General features: G+C 42.0%; 1 protein-coding gene across 17 annotated transcripts in view; it reads right to left on the bottom strand.

Annotated features, from left to right (window-relative positions):
* Ptk2 (protein tyrosine kinase 2) overlaps nt 1-17,258 on the bottom strand; it is a 152,490-nt gene that overhangs the window by 34,438 nt on the left and 100,794 nt on the right. For 16 of the 17 annotated variants that reach the window (XM_055626585.1, XM_055626584.1, XM_055626589.1 and 13 more), the window contains 3 exons: nt 15,853-15,942; nt 13,395-13,599; nt 1,249-1,360 (listed from right to left, as the gene is read on the bottom strand). In XM_055626585.1, coding sequence (XP_055482560.1) covers nt 1,249-1,360; nt 13,395-13,599; nt 15,853-15,942 — 407 coding nt within the window. Of the gene's footprint in view, nt 1-1,248; nt 1,361-1,898; nt 1,996-13,394; nt 13,600-15,852; nt 15,943-17,258 lie in introns of those variants that run through there. The other variant, XM_055626594.1, reaches the window with a different exon arrangement.

Below are 17,258 nucleotides of genomic sequence, written 5' to 3'. Positions count from 1 at the left end.
AGGCTGAGGCAGGAGGCAAAAAACCAAAAAGCCCCAAATCAAATTAAAACAAACCTTTACAGACAAAAGGTAAACAACCCACAGAGCGCCATATGTTCTGGGATGAAGAGATGGTGCCTCTTCTGTAGGTAAGGAAGGATTTTGTTGTTGTTGTTAAATTGGGAACAACATCTGGTTCTTCAATGCCTGTCTCAAAGTACCATTCCCTCAGGTGATGGGTTTTACCCTCTGTGAAGGGCTGGGTCCACAAGGCTCCCTGGCTTGTAGACTGAGTTGGGCTTATCACCTATGCTCATTTCCAGGGTGTGTGACATTCACTACTTCATAGCTCAACATGGGACTACCACATAATTTCAGACATGACAGAACACCTAGTACAACACACACAAGATTCCTGTGTTTCCAGATTCCTACTTTTCAAAAGAAAATACAGTGTCAACCTATATTTTTAGCTAACCAAGTATATCATACAGCAGAAAACAACTTTAAAAAAAAAAAAAGCCTTTTGTCTTTTTACTTTTTCAGAAAAAGGTATGAACTGGATTGTTGTTGTATGAAGCGTCTACCCCATCCAAAACAAAAGGGATGTGAAGACTTTTTAATGTATGCAAAGTGACAAGGGCCACCTGTTGTCCCAAATCTACAACCACTGCTCAGCTATTGTAAAAAGGCAGTGGCCTTCCTCCCCCAGTTAGAGAGAGGAGAGAGAAAATCCGGAAGCAACAAGAGAAGGCCAGGTGCCACATCATGCTAGGTGTGACAAAGGCTTGGGAGCAATGTAGTACCCTCCCCCCAACACCTAGCCACCAGCCACAACCCAGAAGCAGGACACAAAGCTCCAGCAAAACCAAAGCAAAAAGGGTGCAGGTGGGTAGAAGTGCACTTACTTGAAATAAAGCAAACTCCTAGTGCTGGTGGCCTCATCTGATGTTTTAAACCCTGACTGACTAGGAAATCCCCAATTCTCTTGCCAACAAGAGAAAAAGGCAAGTCCCACCTAAACCTCCTGGGAGCACCACGAGGAGGGAAGGGCAGTTTCACATCAAGTCTCTCACAGCCGCTGGCTTCCCCAGCTTCTACAGGGTGAGCAGCACATTGGGCAATCTACAGAGAGGAGGGTGAATAAGTTACAGTGCCTACTCCTCCAATGACTTGGGGGCTCATCGCACAGACAACAGTATCTACTCCCACAGACTGCAGAACTTAGTTCAAGAGGACCCTCAAAGCTAGGGCAGGGACCTCCGCTACCTTGGGTGGTGCTTCATCAGACCCTCCAGAGTCCCAGGACACAGTAGCCTGTCTTCTTGACTCCATCCTCATCCGTTCTTCTTGCTGTACCTTCTCTTCCTCCAGGATTGTGCTGAAGAAACAACACATTAGGTTAAGGGGTGCTGACAGATAATCAACTACCCCACTCATCTAAGGGACAATAGTTACTCCCAGTAGAAGACACACACAGAGAAAGGAGCCTATACACACAGGTTTCTAGACTCACACAAAAGGATTTTAGAAAGGCCATGGTGCCGATCGGTAAGTCCACTTAAATACATAGCCATAGGTAACAAAGACAGCTTGTAAGAAAAAGACCCTGGTGAAACAAAGACCAGGCAAGATGAAATGTATGCACGCTAGAGTTTATTCTGTGCAGAACAGAACTCGGAGAGATTCCCAAGCACCTCTACTATCAAGCAGCTACATGTCTCCGGCAGAATGCATGAAAGCAGATTCCCACATAGCTCCAACTCACCACCAGTACATGGTCAAGAGGCCAAGATCTCCCCACTAGCTCAGTACAATTGTGTACTAACTTTTGCATCAAGAATTCAAGGAAAACTGCAGCAGTACTTACAGGTGCGTCTAAAACACTGCCTGTTCTAAACTGGAAATGCCCCACTTACCACTACCAGGCTGCACAGCGGCCTCCGCGGCAATGCGGGCGGCGTCTCAGTCCTGGCTGTGTGCCATCCTGTAAACACCTCAGAATGCAGCCTGGAGAGCGTGGTCAGCCCCACTATTCCCCACCGCCTCCTTGGGGCTTGGCAGGCGGCAGGCCTTTGAAATCTTCATCTTAAATGTGGCAACAATTGGCACTTTGCTCCATGCCTGTAACCTGGAGTTCTAATAATGAGGCTCATTCACAGATTCTGGCCCTTGGCAGCCAGATGCAGTAAATAACCACCCAGAATTACTCAGGAAACAGTGACATCAGCTGCACAGACTCCTTCTAATCTGGGAATCTGCCTGACTGTTTAAAAAGACATTCCTGCCGGATGAAGGCTGGAGCCTGCTCCTCTCAGTCATCTCCCGAATCAGGAACAGACAGACAAAATTCATTCCATAGCTGGCCTTGAGTCAGCAAGCCGTCACTATAGCAGATACTAAGGAAGTTTTCTTAAAGGAAAAGATCACTGCTTCTCTAAAGAGGAGCAGTAGAACCATCCCACATATAACAAGTAACCTTAAATTTTAAATATTCTTAGTGGCACAGGATGAGGCTCAGTGGGAGAGCACTTGTCTACAAATATGAGGTGCTCAGGTTCAAGTCTAAGCACCACTTCTCTTTACAGGCTATCCACAGAGAGCTGTTAAGCCCAAAAAGCTTTTCAAAGTGGAAACCCTGACAGCTCCTCATTAAGTAATGTCCCCAGCAGCCAATGGCTAGCACACATACAAGGGTCAAAAATCAAATTACAGCTTTAAGTATAAAAGGGCATCAATGTCTTGGCAAATTGACTTACACTCTTATTTCTAAGTCTGCAGTCAGCTTTCACAGGCTTGTATAGCCTACACATGCTTTTGAATGTACTGCCTGCCACATACAGAACACAAATGTCCTCAGCAATAGCTTCACTGGGCTCCATGAGCTCCCCAGTGTAAACATAAGCAGTTCAACTTAGGTTCCCAGATCACAGGTGTACTGTTATTGTAGCTCTGTGGCTAAGGGAGAGTGTGCATAGGGATGAGTGGGGACCTGTATAGAGTAGGCAATGCCTGGGCAAGGGGCGCACTGGCCTGAGCTTACAGTTGGCCGGCCAGCAGGCCACTTTTTTGAAGGCCCAGTTTGAAACTGGAGAGCAGCACCTTCTGGTAAGATCTCCAGAGCCCTGCTCTCTATCACAAACACCAGGTAACAGATCCTGACACTTTACAAATTAATAAAACTAAAATGCCCAACAAAATCACAGTTAAAAAAAAAAAAATTAACAACAAAAACTAAAGCCCTTTCTTCTACTTCTTGAACCAAACTAAAACACAGACAGGCAGTAAAAAGGCTAAGTAGGACCTTTCTTTCAAGCATTGGAAAGTCCCCATGGCCTATTTTACAGCTCTATGAAATGGGTTGCCTGCTCTATTGTACACTGATCTGCTGAGACCTCAAACAGGTGCTATGAGGTATTTTGCTATAATAATATTTTCAGGCTACACCAGGCCAGTCTCTTCTGTCCAGTTATTGGCCCCCTTTTTCTGATCATCTTGAATTATTGCCTGAATCTTCCTTTCAGTGCTTAATCATATAGTGTAAGTTTCCTACACTGTTTAAGCATGAATCAATACTCCTGGGCAACAAAAGAGTATTTGCACACTAGTGAAGTTCCAATCAAGTATGCCAGACTTACATCTCAAAGAGTGCAAAGATAACTGAGAAGCTATTCTTTCCATCTCAACATTCACTCTCATACCAGATATAGCATGTCAAATACTCCCACAAATCCATAACTTGTTGCTCAGAGAAGCCAGGAATATAAATAAACCCTAAAGATCTGTTTGACGTTGGGTGGCTAGCCCACAGACGGGGGCCCCACAGAGTCACCCTCTGCAGCTGCTAATAGTCAAGGCACCAAAGGAGGATGTGTAGGTCATGGAGGTCAAATTGCAGCATATTTTCCCAAACTCACAATATTTTTAATAGTGATACATTCCACTGGAGAGTTTTTAGCTGCCTAATGTACATGGGCAATAAGCCCATGGTTTTTCCTGGATGGAGGTTTACAAGTTGTTAATTTGCAAAATGGATGGAGAAAAAAAAAAAAAAAGCTGACACTTCCCATTTAGAAAAACATGATAATTATGCTTGCTTATTTGTAGACCAGAGACAGGAAAGAGTCCTAAAAGGAAAAAGGAGAATATTATTTAATATTACATCTATTTTTTGTTTCCCTCACTTGAGAAGAAAAAAAGTCACCAAAGCAGCCAACTTACTGTCAGGGCCACAGAGACTATGAGAACTGTTCTGACTTTCGTTTTGGCCTCACAACTCCACTGGCAGTCCAGCACAGGAATCTTCTAACTTCACCTTCTGGAGCAACCAGATGGATACAGAACAAAGAAGTGGTGCCCTAGGCCCTTGTTTCCAGAACAAATAGCCACGTCTCCAGCCAAGGATGTATCATAAATGCTTAAGGACACTTGGTGGCTGGGGTTCAAATTCCTTGGCTACCCCAAAAGAAAAGGCAACAGTGGGGAGTTATCCCTATCAAGCTCTTCAATCATTCACAATCAAGAAGAGCACCATGATGGAGAAACACACAAACACACCAGTAAATCCAAGTTGGTTCCACATTCCTCATGCCTTAAAGCCAGTAAAAGAAGGAATTTTTATATTTCCCTTTCCCCCTGTTGTGGTACTAGAGATAGAACCTAGGCCTCATACATGCCATCCCTGGCCCCATTTTATCTCTATCCTATGAGCTACTATCCTACGGGTTACTGTGGTACAAACTCTTCTCTTTGAAATTATAAAACATTTATTTTTAAAGATAAAAAACACATTGCCTTATTTGATATAAGGAAAAAAAACTTTAAAAAAATGATTGAACTCTAATCACCAAAACAAAGAATTAGTATCACAACATTTGCTTTGGATACAAACTCAGTCTGGGTCTGCAGTTATTTAAGTGGGTCTGGAAAATACCCAGAGAAATAGCAGCAGTAAATCCAAAGGAAAAGGCTAGAGGGAAAGGCTTGCTCTGGCAAGTTCACGGGAACACCAGTTCTGAAACATGATCTCTTACAGTTACTAAACACTGCCTCACCACAAAGGAATGAACTTGACCTTTCCACAAACCGGGGGTGTCCTTGCAGGAAACAAGCCTACAGCTTGAGCTGGGCTTGTGAGAGCAGACAGACTGCTCCAGTGGTGCTGGCACATGGCAACTGTCTCTTCCTTGATGATGCAACTTACACAATGGGAAACAGGCTCTGCTGTTCATTTGCTGTGTTAACCACCTCAAGTCTGTTTTTCTAATTAGAATTTTTAAATTATTTTATGTATATGGGTATTTTGTCTACATGTATGTCTGTTTACCATGTGTGTGCAGGCTAAAAGGATATGTCAGATTAGTTGGAATTAATGTGGATGTTGAGACTTGAACTTGGATCTTCTGAAAGAGAAGCTCTGTGACCCATTCTGAAGAGAGAAACCAAATAAAAACCTTCAAAAAAATTGAAGGAAGTAGACTCTAATAAGAATTCAAATGTTGGAATTAGTAGATAATGATTTTAAAGAAGCTCAAGGAAGTAAGAAAAAATTGTTTAGAATTTTAAAATAAAATTATAAAGAGTCGAGTGGTAATTCCACACCGGAAGATATAGTATCTGAGGTAAAAAGCTCAATAATTGGTAGGACATAAATGAGAGGAGTTACAGAACTTGAAGAAATTACAAATTGAAAGACAGAAAAAAAGAATAAAGGAGAGGAAGGGAGAAGAGGAGAGCACTTAGGGCAGGAGAGGTGCTGAGGCTGGACCTGAGGATGCTATCTGTGCCTATGATCTCAGCAGCTGGGAAGCTAAGGCAGGCTTCTCTGAGTTCAGGACCATATAGTGAGTTCTAGGACAGCTTAGGGAACAAAGGGAGGCCTTATTTCAAAAGCAAAATCCACAAACAAGTAAGCAAAACAAATCAACCGAAATAACATGTAACTGGAATCTACCAAAACGACGAGAGAAATAAAACAGAAAAAAAAAATCATTAGACTATTTTTAATACCATATATATGAATATGATATGTGTAGGTGGGCATGTGCGCAATGAAACATATCTGAAGGCCAATTCTGTGGAGTTAGCACACTCCTTCCTTTACATAGGTTCCAAGGATTGCATGGCAAGTTCCTACAACTGGCTGAGGTACTTTGCCTGACCTAGAAAAATTTATCTTAAGAAACAATGGGGGTAGCGGGGGGAGGAGGGAGAAATGGCTCAGAGAATAAAGCACTTGTCAGAAAATATGGGGCTAGTGACCCCTCCTCCCATGTTCATATATATATATATATATAAAATCACATACAGATGAATAAAAGAGCATAAGGGATTGAGATAATGGTAAACCAGCCTCTGCATTTTCATGAACTCTGATTATTAACTCCACACAGACAATAAAATGTTAAAGATGTATGTTACAATTCCCAGTATTAACACTAAAAGTAAAATATAAATTTGAGAAAGCGTGAGGGAGATGCTGGCTTCAGAGGGTTTCTCTTTTTTTGGTCAGGCTTTAGGCCTTTCTCTTCCTTCCACACCCACTCATAGGTTCTTACCAGACAGATCAGGCAGGCCTCAAACTTGCAACCTTCCTGCCTTCAACCCCAATGTACTAGAATTAGACGCCTGACTTTTCCTTTGATATTCCTAAATTCATGTACTTACTCTCTCCATCTAATTTCATTTTTTTACCCTGTTGGCAAGTTCAAGCATAGGAAAAACGACCTAGAAAAGTCTCAAACACCTCACTTTGCAGAGAGGAAGAGACATTTGTGATTAGGAACACTAACTCTGAAGATAAAATTCAGTACACGGTATCAAGACAAAATAAGGAGAGAGTGTGAAAAGAAAGAAAATGGCAAAAGAACAAATGATAGCTGCAGTAGATCAGTTTGACAGCTTCACTGGGGTCACAGGATACTTTGGGTGGTAGACAGCAAACGTGAGTTAGAGCTGAGATACCACTCCATCATTCCAGGGGTCTCCTACTACAAACAAAACAGGCAGTGGGAAGTGATTAGAGCAGAAATAAGTATAGGAGAGATAAAGAAACTGTTGAAGATGGGTGCACTGTGGAAGAGGCAAGAAAACAGGGTTCCAGAACGGTAAAATTAGGGTGAACCTTGATTCTGCCCTTTTGGAGCTGTGTAGTCTAAGCCATATGACTTGTAAACATCAGGTTCCTCTACAAGGGGCAAGGGTGTCCCCCTTTGGACGATTTGTGCAATCTGGGAAATCCAGACACCTTACATATCAAATATTTATGAATCTTAACAGTAGCAAATTTACAGTTCTAAAGTAACAACTAATTAATTTTATGGTTGGGGGAAAAGCATTTATAATGGGAAAGGCATTAGGTAAGAAACATAATTTTTAAAGGAATCAACTTAAAACTTTGCTTGCAATTCCTACTAAATTCAACTGGACTATCTACATCTCATTTCTTGGAAGGCTGAAGATGCTACAGGCATCTGAAGAAATAAAATGGGCTTGGGGGGAAACAGACAACAGACTTTTCTTTTGAATAATATTTGGCTCCCAGATGATGGGACCTAGGAAGAAGCTGGCATAAAGATTAAGGGGGTGTTGGTGAGACACCATCTTTGAACTGGGAATTACTTTAAAAAGTGCACAGTATCCTCTACTGTTAAATCAACACAGGCACTAGATTCAAAACTTGCCAAGTAGGACATGTGGAAGACCACAAAATGTTACAGCACAAATTTAAGAGAACAAGGGATCCTATACCAGTAGCAAGAAAGGCTTGTCTTAAAATTAAATTAAATTCTAGCACACTGTCCTAAGGGCACTGTACATCATAACTTTAGATCTGAAAAGCTTTACCATTCCTCCTGCCTACCTGGCTAACTGCATATGTGTTTACACTTGCATATGTAAGGTTTTGACAAACTGTCTCATTTCATCCTTAAAAAAACAAAAACAAAACAAACAAACAAAAACCCACTATGGGGCAGTATCTGTGACACTGTTCCTACAGGAAAGCTAAATAACTTGTGACAGCTTAAGTATTTCTTGAAAATTTTGCACCCTCACCCCTCTAGAGTTATCACTCAATTAACTAGCTAACACAACCCGGCAGCCTCACAGGCCAACTGAAGTTCCCAGTTGAGTTCCTGAGGATACGACACCAAGACACAACATGAAAAAACTTTTTGACTGCAGCCATCCAGCTAAGTTGTAGTCCAGACCAAATAAAGACTCATCCAAAGGCCAGCACTGACAAAGCTAAGCAGTAGAGCCTCACAACAGAAAGCTAAACAAAAACTCCAAAGCCCAACCATACACATCTCAAAATCCCCACAGCCTCAAGCTGGAACCAAGGTTCTGGTTTTAGCATGGATTTAGTGCAGGCTCCCAGCCTGCATAAAGTCAACTCTATAGACTCCACTTTGTCATCAACATTCATCTGTGCCCCACTGTCTGTGAGATTACTGTGGCTAGAGAAAAAAAAAAAAGTAGCATATTTAAGAGCCAAGAAAACAGCCCACAGTAAACACCCTGAAAGTGAGTGATACTGTCATTCCTTCTTGTACAATGCCTTTCTTTAACCTCAACACCAACCAAATGCTCTCTGGTCCAAAAAGACAGTATCTTAGTACCTACTAGCCATGTGACATCAAGGTAGTAGAATGTGTTGTTAGAAACAATGATGAAAATCCCAACCATTCTACACTACCAATAAGGACCCAGGAGCCAGATGCTAGGGTGAAAACCTGCTAGCTCAGAGAGGCACAGAAAGCACCCAGCTGAGTGACCTTCCTTCTCAGCTCAGGTGTAGATGGGAAAAAAAAAAAAAAAAAAAAAAAAAAAAGGCCAAAAAAACCCAAGGCCAAAGGCTTGCTAGTTCAAAGCCCCAAAAGCCGGGGAACTAAGGAGCTGAAGCCTAAGCTAAAGCCAGAGCTTGATCTAAAATCTGTTTCTTCTACATGCTGTCTTAAATACCCCTCAACTCATTCTTTAATCCCGGTCAACTGGTTTCTTACTCCCCCTCTTGACCTAGGTATACAGAGAGCTCTTGGATTAAAGGTATATACTAGAGGTGGGTGAACCACACCATAATCACCTGTTTACAATGAACAGAAAGTTCTTAGATTAAAGGTGTTAAGGCTCAATCAAACCAAACAATAAACAGGGTTTTAGAATTCACAATTTTGGGGTTCACAATGGGATCAAGTATCCTACAACAAGGATGCTTACACCAATGGCCTCTGATGGCTTCCTGAGTTGCAGCCTGTGCTCAGGTCAAGTACCTCACTACAGTTTTAATCTTCTGTTTTATAAAACATCTGGGACAATGCTGACTCCCTCAGCAAGGGCAGCAATGATGGCCTGTGGCACAATGCTAGGGTAACAAAAAGCATCAATTATTGTCACTTTTTGATGTTGTGACTGTGGAGCTCACTACAAAGGCCAGACCTCTGATATCAACACATACGCTCTTTCTGAAGAGCTCAGCGACAGACAGCAGCTCAGGACACACACCTTCCTAATCAGCGGGTACATGGTCTTTACAACACAGAGGTCCTGGTAAACTTACTTACTACTTACATTTATCCTCTTACTTTGTATGAACAGGGATTACTTAGAAACAAGTGTCACTATCCAAAGGCTAAAGAACAGAACAAAACCTGTAAAAACAACTACTGTCACTACAACTCAAGTTCGAAAACTGTCAAATGTCAACCTGTGTAGACCAGGTGTATAGCTCCACGATTGTGCACATATATAACTGACAGCATATCCTCCAGTTCAGATGCTGCTGTATTCATGAGTTACTAGTTTTTCAGTTCCAAGCTGAAAAGTACCCCAACTTCCACCACCACCAAGAGTATCAAATTAACAATGGTGCATTTATCATTCAAAAATGGGACTTCACATATCAGTGACAGCGGCATAGAGGAAGAGACAGGACTACCAGAATACCACAGATGACCACACAACTAAGCTTTAAGCAAAAGAGGCCACACATAAATCCTGTGTACCCACCAATACCCTGAACATGAATGAAGGTCAAAGATGGAAGAAGCAGCTGACTGCTAGGACAGTGGCACAGAACGGCAGCTCCAGTGGAGCTCTGAACTACAAATCTTTTACTCTGGACACTGGTTCCCAGTCATGTACAATTTGTGAAAATGCACTAAAGTGACCACTTAGCTTTCAACTCAGTTGTTGGTGTGTTTATTCTAGCAATAAAGCCCAAAGGGTGCACAGAAGCTATGGTACCAAGCTAGACTGGTGGTTTTGCTTGTCTTATCGCCCTCATTATTTACAATGGACTTGAGGAACTGAATTTGAGCAGATGGTCTTTATTATGTGGCACAGCTGTTTCATTCCAAGACATCATTGCTAGGAAATACTCATTTTGAGCAGAAGCTCCAAAAGCTCTTTATTATGGTTCCATCACCCAAGAGAGATTTTCCAATATAAATGTTTAATGTATATTACATCTGCCAGTCATGAAACAACAACAAAATGCTAGGGGCACACGAGAAATTTTTACTGACCATGTTAAAACACTGACACTGAGCAACTGTTTGTGCCTAATAGAAATGCCAACAAATCTCAGTCTGCATCTCCATGAGTTCACCCTCGTGAGCATGGAAAAGAACACAAAGAAGACAGCTTCCTTGGATCTCAGGGACCCACTCAAGAAAGTCTGCCTGAGAAATCTTGCTAAGTCTTGGGTTAACAAGAACCTGTAGGTGCCCTTTCTTACTCTCACTCACAGTGAACACATAGTTCAGTTATGGATGCTGCAGTGATGAGTCTGTCAAAGGGTTCCTTAAAAGTAGTCAAGGTGATACATTTGGGAAACATGTTTGACTTCCTTGTGTGTCAAAGGGCTACCTGCTTCTTTGGTAAAGCCTTGAATGTAAGAAAAACGAAATAAACCTCAATAACAGAAGTCATTTAATTATTGTGACACATTGCTCATGCACAACCCAGTAAGAAATTGTATTATAAAATACATAGTACAAATGTCTTATGTTGGCCATACTGCAAATGTTCCAAAGGTGAAGTCCAACTCCAAAGCAAATGTGTTCAATGAGTATAAGATAGCCATGCCTACAGGAGAAGCACGTGTGCACAGTGTTCCTGGCAGGAGTTGAGTATGACGATCCCTGTCCTCAAGGAGCCTCAGTCTAGTAGGAAGGAGACATACTAGACTGTGAGCTCCTCGAGGGCAGGAAAGCGCTCCGTCATCTGTGCCCCGTGCCCAGCAAATGAGCAGTCCAGGTGCAGCTGGATGGAGCATGGCTAACCCAAGAGAGCTATAGGAACTTGAAAAGCAGGCTGCGAAGTCACAGAAGGGCCAGGGCACAGAAGCCAAGAAAAACGGAAGGGTTCTGCAGGTAGAGGAGGCATTTCATTGTATGAAGAGTTTGGCCTTGTTGTGAGGAAGGGATCAAGACATTCTCAGGTCTTAAATGTACCCTTTCAGCTTTTGCTGGACACAAAAGGTTACAGGAAGCCAGTGCAAGGTGCTTGAGCAGCAATACTTTCCTAGAAAGTCATACTAAGCCAGTTAGTGCTGAGAGATGAGAAGGAGGGCACTGAAGAAGCTCGCTTAGAGAAGGAACAGCTCTGCTTCTTGGACAGTATGACATACTGCAGGCAACTTATACTGGAACTTTGAGACTTGACAGCAAGGCAAGCCCAAAGCTATAAATGGAGGGAGAAGCAATGCCCATGAGTGGAACAGGCAGAGGTGGAGCAGAAAAATGGCCAGTCTAGGTAGAGAACATAGAAAATCATGTCTGTAAGGAAAGGAGATAGTGGGTAGTCAGGAGGCAGAAACATCAGGCTGGTAAAGTCAGCAAAGTGGGTACAGAAAGTGTGATGGATCACCCATAGGAAAGAGGACGATTTCAAGGCTAGAATCTGTCAAGATCATAAAGGAGTTGAGCAAAAAACAACCAGCAAAACAAACATAGCTACTGAGCAAAGCATCTGTTAATAGTGACAAGATGAAATACAAAACAATAAGACTCAGGGTTTCAGGTACAAGAAAACTCAAGAGGAAGGACTACAGCTGCTGGAGGCATCCAAAGGCTGATCATAAGAAAGATAGGATAAAGCTGTGGCAGGAAGGGGAGCCACACTCACGGGTCAGAGTGGAGGGGAAGAAGACAGTAGTTGGTCTTGTGGAATGGGAGCTTATTGCACTAAATGAACACAGCAGCCTTTGTCTCTGTATTGTGACTACTGAGCTCTCTAGGTTGAAGATACAAATGTGCTTAGCAAACATTACTCACTGAATAAAATGCCTACCTCTCCTATGGGGCCTGGCTTCTTTGATATACTCCCACAAGGAGACTCAGTAAAAGATAGCTCCTGAGAATCTACTGCAGTAGTAGATGAACATTCTGTCCTGTGGCAGCTGGAGATGTTTTTGAAAACAATATAGCCAGTAAACAAAGACATCAAGCTCAGGGAAGTCCCCTGAAAGTGAGAGAAGGTGCCAGTACATACTGATCCAAAGAACTATCTATGTGGTTGGGCTGCAAATTATATATATTGAAACACATGACTCATCAATGTGTTAGTTCAGTCCAAATTAACTTAACTAAGTTTTCATCAGTCACTTGGTGCCCAGAGCTAACCCCAGCACTGAACTGCAGAAATGAGTAGGACACAGTGGCAACTATCAGGTGAGTCATGGGGAGGAACACAGACAAGCCAACCTGGATCTTCTCAGTACCAGAATCAGGTAATCTGAAGATGCTTCTTTGAGGGACTCAGCACAAATCTTGTTTCTGTGTGAGCTTCCAGAGTACTGGTAACTCTCAGAGACCTAGTGCCTACCAGGGCCTGGCACAAAATTCCCAAACAAATGACAGATGTTTTAAATACAACAGCTGAAGTTCTCAAAAGATGCCAAAGTAAGAGCTCTGTCTTTGGAAATTAGGGTTGATGGGGGAGTTTACTGGAGGAGGGAACATCTCGGATGGATTCTGAAGACTGAACCAGGAGCTCATTAAGTAGCAAAGTGAGACCAAGAATAAAAGCATGTGAAAAGGTCATGAGCTATACAGCAAGAGAGTTATAAAACAGTCAGGTGTAGCTTGTGCACAAAAGGCCCGCAAGGGGTTGTATGAGATGAGATTGGAGATGCAAGCTGGGTCAAAATAATGATTAGTTTGATAAAATCCTGCTAAGTCAGAAGCCAGGGGAAAGAAATAGATCATAATCAGAGCTTCAGTAAGAAATGAAGATCTAATTCATTGACAGATCTAACAAAAGTAACATACAAATCAAATTCCAAAGTATCTGTGTCCTGAAGAAGCAGTTCCACCTTAAATATGCTGACACAACCATCTCAGAGATATGACTGCGGAGAAGAGAAGCAGCAAACCTGCCCCCACCCCAGGCCCTCGCCGCCCCACTCCTACCTGAGCTGAGCTTTAAGTTCAGTAAACCTGGGCCGCCTGCTGGGGTCATAGGCCCAGCATTTCGTCATAAGGCTGTAGAGGGTGGGAGGACAATTTGGAGGCATTGGTAATCTTTCCCCATTTTCAATTCGACCGATCACATCATTGTTCTTCACTCCTTGAAAAGGCTTCACGCCATGCATCAGTATCTCCCACATACACACACCTGCGGAGTGGGAACGAAAACAGTGCAGTGAGCTCAGCACCCAGAGAGAAAGGCCCAGGCTACAGGGACCAGATAGGCAAGCTGGTGGATCTAGCCTAAAAGTTTCAGTCAGTGCCAAAACAAAGCTGAACAAAGCTAGCTTATGTGGCACAAAGAACATCAGAGTCAGAACTTCCTCAGTGGCTTATTTCTGAAAATTCTGGATTAGCAAGCGGTCTACCAGCATTATGTTCCCAGCTTTAACTAGTGCAAAAACAAACCACAGCAAACAAAAACCAAATCCCCAATGACTTTTAGACCTGCCCACTACCAAATTAGGACCACACTGATTTTAATTACAGTCCCTAAGGCTTAACAAACAAACCAAAAAAATCCTATCTTGGGCTCAAATAAGCTTGGATTTCCTCACCAAGATACATAAAAGAATTAACATCTTGTTTATACAACATCTATTATATCTCATCTAAAGGCCAGGACTGGACTTTAGAAGGTATACCTCACTCTCTAACCCTGGGAATCTGGGATCTGGACATCATCTTCTTATTCACTAAAGAATCTATCTTCCGAACAAATGAACAAACCTAAAAGCACTGACACGAACAGTGGTGTCATGAGATAGGGAAATAGCACAGTAGCATGGGGTACAGGTTCTTTTCTCAGCATCCTACCAGAGCCACTCTGTATTCTGGCCCTCCTTAATTCTTGTGCCTTCTAGACAGGCCAGCTTAAGGCGCTTTCCCTGTGTTTACCACGGAAATTACAATTCTTTTATATCTACTTCTATCCTCAAACACACATTTACAAAAGATGCCCTGAGAGGAGGGTACAGAGTGAAGTTAGCCTCCAAAGAGGCAAGCCATATTATGTGTTCATTGGAACTAGAGTCCCTGATAAAAATAACACACTGCTGCTGAAGACAGAGCTGTTCCTCACTGGGAGCCAGGATGCATTATCAGCCACCGCACCAACTGTATCATGTCTCCAGGAACCTTTCTTTGAAATTTATATGTCTCATCCTTAATTCCCAAAATGGTCTTATATTTCTTTAAATACTTTTAAATATTTTTAAAGTTAAATCTATGATGACACTGATTATAAGTGGTAAATACTATTATTTTATATGACAAAATGGAAAATCACAGCTAGTGATTTATGAGGTAATTATTTTCTTAACATTTAGATTTTCTTACCAAGAGAAAAACCTTTTTAAATAATCATACATGAAAGAAACAATACAACTCAAACTGATAAAGTCCATATGAAGAAAGAAAATACAACTACATTAAAAAATGGCCTGATGAATATAAAACTATTCCCAAAATGCTAAAATGTGCATTTAGACTATGAAGCACAGAATCCCCTATGATGAACATCTTGCCTTGAGGTTTGCACAGCCAAGTCTAACTTGCCCCTCCATTGACTGAACCTTGCTAAACCTAAAAACTAAATAGATTAAAATCAACAACAGTCAGACAGAAGAAAAAGCAAGAAAGCTTATTTGATACCTATAAAGTTAATTTTATTTACAGAAGTTAAATAAACAATTGTATTTCTGCTCTGGAACAGTTTCAAACTTGACAGAAACAATTTTTCCAGATTCCCTACAAGAGTCACAGTTGAGTATCAGTGACAGAAAGAAAAGCAGAGTGCAGATAGACACTTGCTTTATGAAGCTTCCTGAAAGAGGGGACATTTTAGGTTAGATGGGGCTAAAGTGGAAAAGAGAGTATATATAAGAATAAGGCACACCAGGCAGAAAGGCCAGCATCAGGAAAGACAGTTCTGGAGACTGTAAGAAGAATCAATCACTTTATGATCACAGAAAGTATATAAGCAGAGCTGCACTTTGAATACAACAGAGTCCACAGAGCAAAGGGGAGGGCACGTGTGTAAAGGCTAAGTCAAAGGAGGTGAAGAGCCAGCTCCCAAGCCAGGAGACAGGAAGCTTCAGAACAAGAGACAGGACAGGTACAAATGCTCTGAGCCGGCGGGGCCTCACAGAGCCAGAAGAACCTATATGTTGAGAATGGTGGGATAGCATAAGAGAGAATACGCAGAGGGAGACAAGCAGCTGTTCCCTTTGGGGAAGGCACACAGAGAAGAGCAGGAGCAGGAGCAGTGGCAACAAGCCATATTGACCACAGAGGATGCTGCAGCGGCATCTGACAAAAAAGATGTTCATTCAGAAGGGATACGCTAACTTTATTTTGTAGAATTTAGCAAAGTTTATTAAAAAAAAAAAAAAATACTCACCAAACATCCACACGTCACTAGCTGAGGTAAAACGTCGAAAATTTATTGACTCTGGGGCCATCCATTTAATAGGTAATTTTCCTTTGGAGGCTAGAAGATTAATTTTAAAAAATGAATTTTCTGTTAGTTGCTTGAGTACTAACAAAGCTAGTCAAGATTTTTCAGCATCAAAATAAAAAGTATCAGCTCTGACCTATAGGTATCCATTTCTTTGGAAGAATGACTCATTTAGTTGGTGCTTTGAGGGGTGAGAAGTGGCCTGCTCGGGGTAGGGTCAAGGAAACTTGAATGCCCTTCCCTTTTCATTTGAGGCAAAAAATCTGTGAACGGCAGGAAGAACACACAGCCCCAAGATATGAGGCTTCACAGCACCCTGAAGCACACTCACCTGCCTGGAACCCTTGCTCTACTAGTGCCCCATGTGAAGAATAGACATCTACTTGTGTAGAGGCAGTTATACTCCACCAAGCTGACCTAGCCACAGGCCCTGTGCTCCCAGGAGATACATATAAACAAATCTTGTAGTGATTACAACATTAAATCCTAAAATGAATCATGCTTGGGGGTTCTATTTGTTATAGACAAGGCTCAAACCATGTAAGTCACTTGCCTGGGGTTGTTCTAACAGAAGCTATGCTCTATCTCCTGACCATGTCAGACCTGGCTCAGACAGACTTCAGATGGAAATAGAAAGCCTAGAAAAGCTCAAAGGTTCTGCTGCCCTGTGCATGCTCTCAATCACAAAAATCCTCAAGAAGTAATGTGGAGTTATAAGCTTCAGCAAAAACGTAATGAACAAAGTCGGAAGCAATGGAGGATCAGGATTGACTGCATCTTTACCAATATGTGCAGAGCAGGAATAAATGATGGAATGAAAAACAAATGTATCAAAACAACCTTGAAAACACTCCTTCCTACCAGAGGTGAGGCACAACCTCAACAATGCTGCAGTTGCTGAGTTTCCTTAAGCATAGCCAGATGTGGTACCACGAGTAATAGATGAAGCCTAGGCCAACTGCCCCGTAAACGGAGGAGAAATACAGTGGGGGGGGGGGGGGGGGGGGGCATGGGCAGGGCAAAGGGCAGGCAGGAACAAACACAAGGTCAAAAGGCCTTCCTCTCTGAGCAGCACACCACTCTATAGTCCTTCAGTTCTCAGAAAAGGGATCATTTCAAGAAGTCCCAAGCTGTTAGTGATTATATCCTCTTACTGGTTATTCTAAGATGATGTTTATATGCATTATCTTAAATGTTCAAATGATGTGCAATATTGGTTTTCTTCATCCATAGGAACTTGGAATTTAGTTGTACAATAAAAATTTAGGACACAGATTAATTAAGATTTGAACTAGATATGAAACATATTTAAAAATAATAAAAAATGTAGTTTAAAAATCACCAAACTA

This window comes from Psammomys obesus, unplaced genomic scaffold, assembly GCF_907164565.1.
Source record: "Psammomys obesus unplaced genomic scaffold, mPsaObe1.curated_primary_1811, whole genome shotgun sequence".
Classification (NCBI taxonomy): Eukaryota; Metazoa; Chordata; class Mammalia; order Rodentia; family Muridae; genus Psammomys; species Psammomys obesus.
Note: the sequence above shows the minus strand (reverse complement) of the source record. Positions and strands in the feature narration are given on the sequence as shown.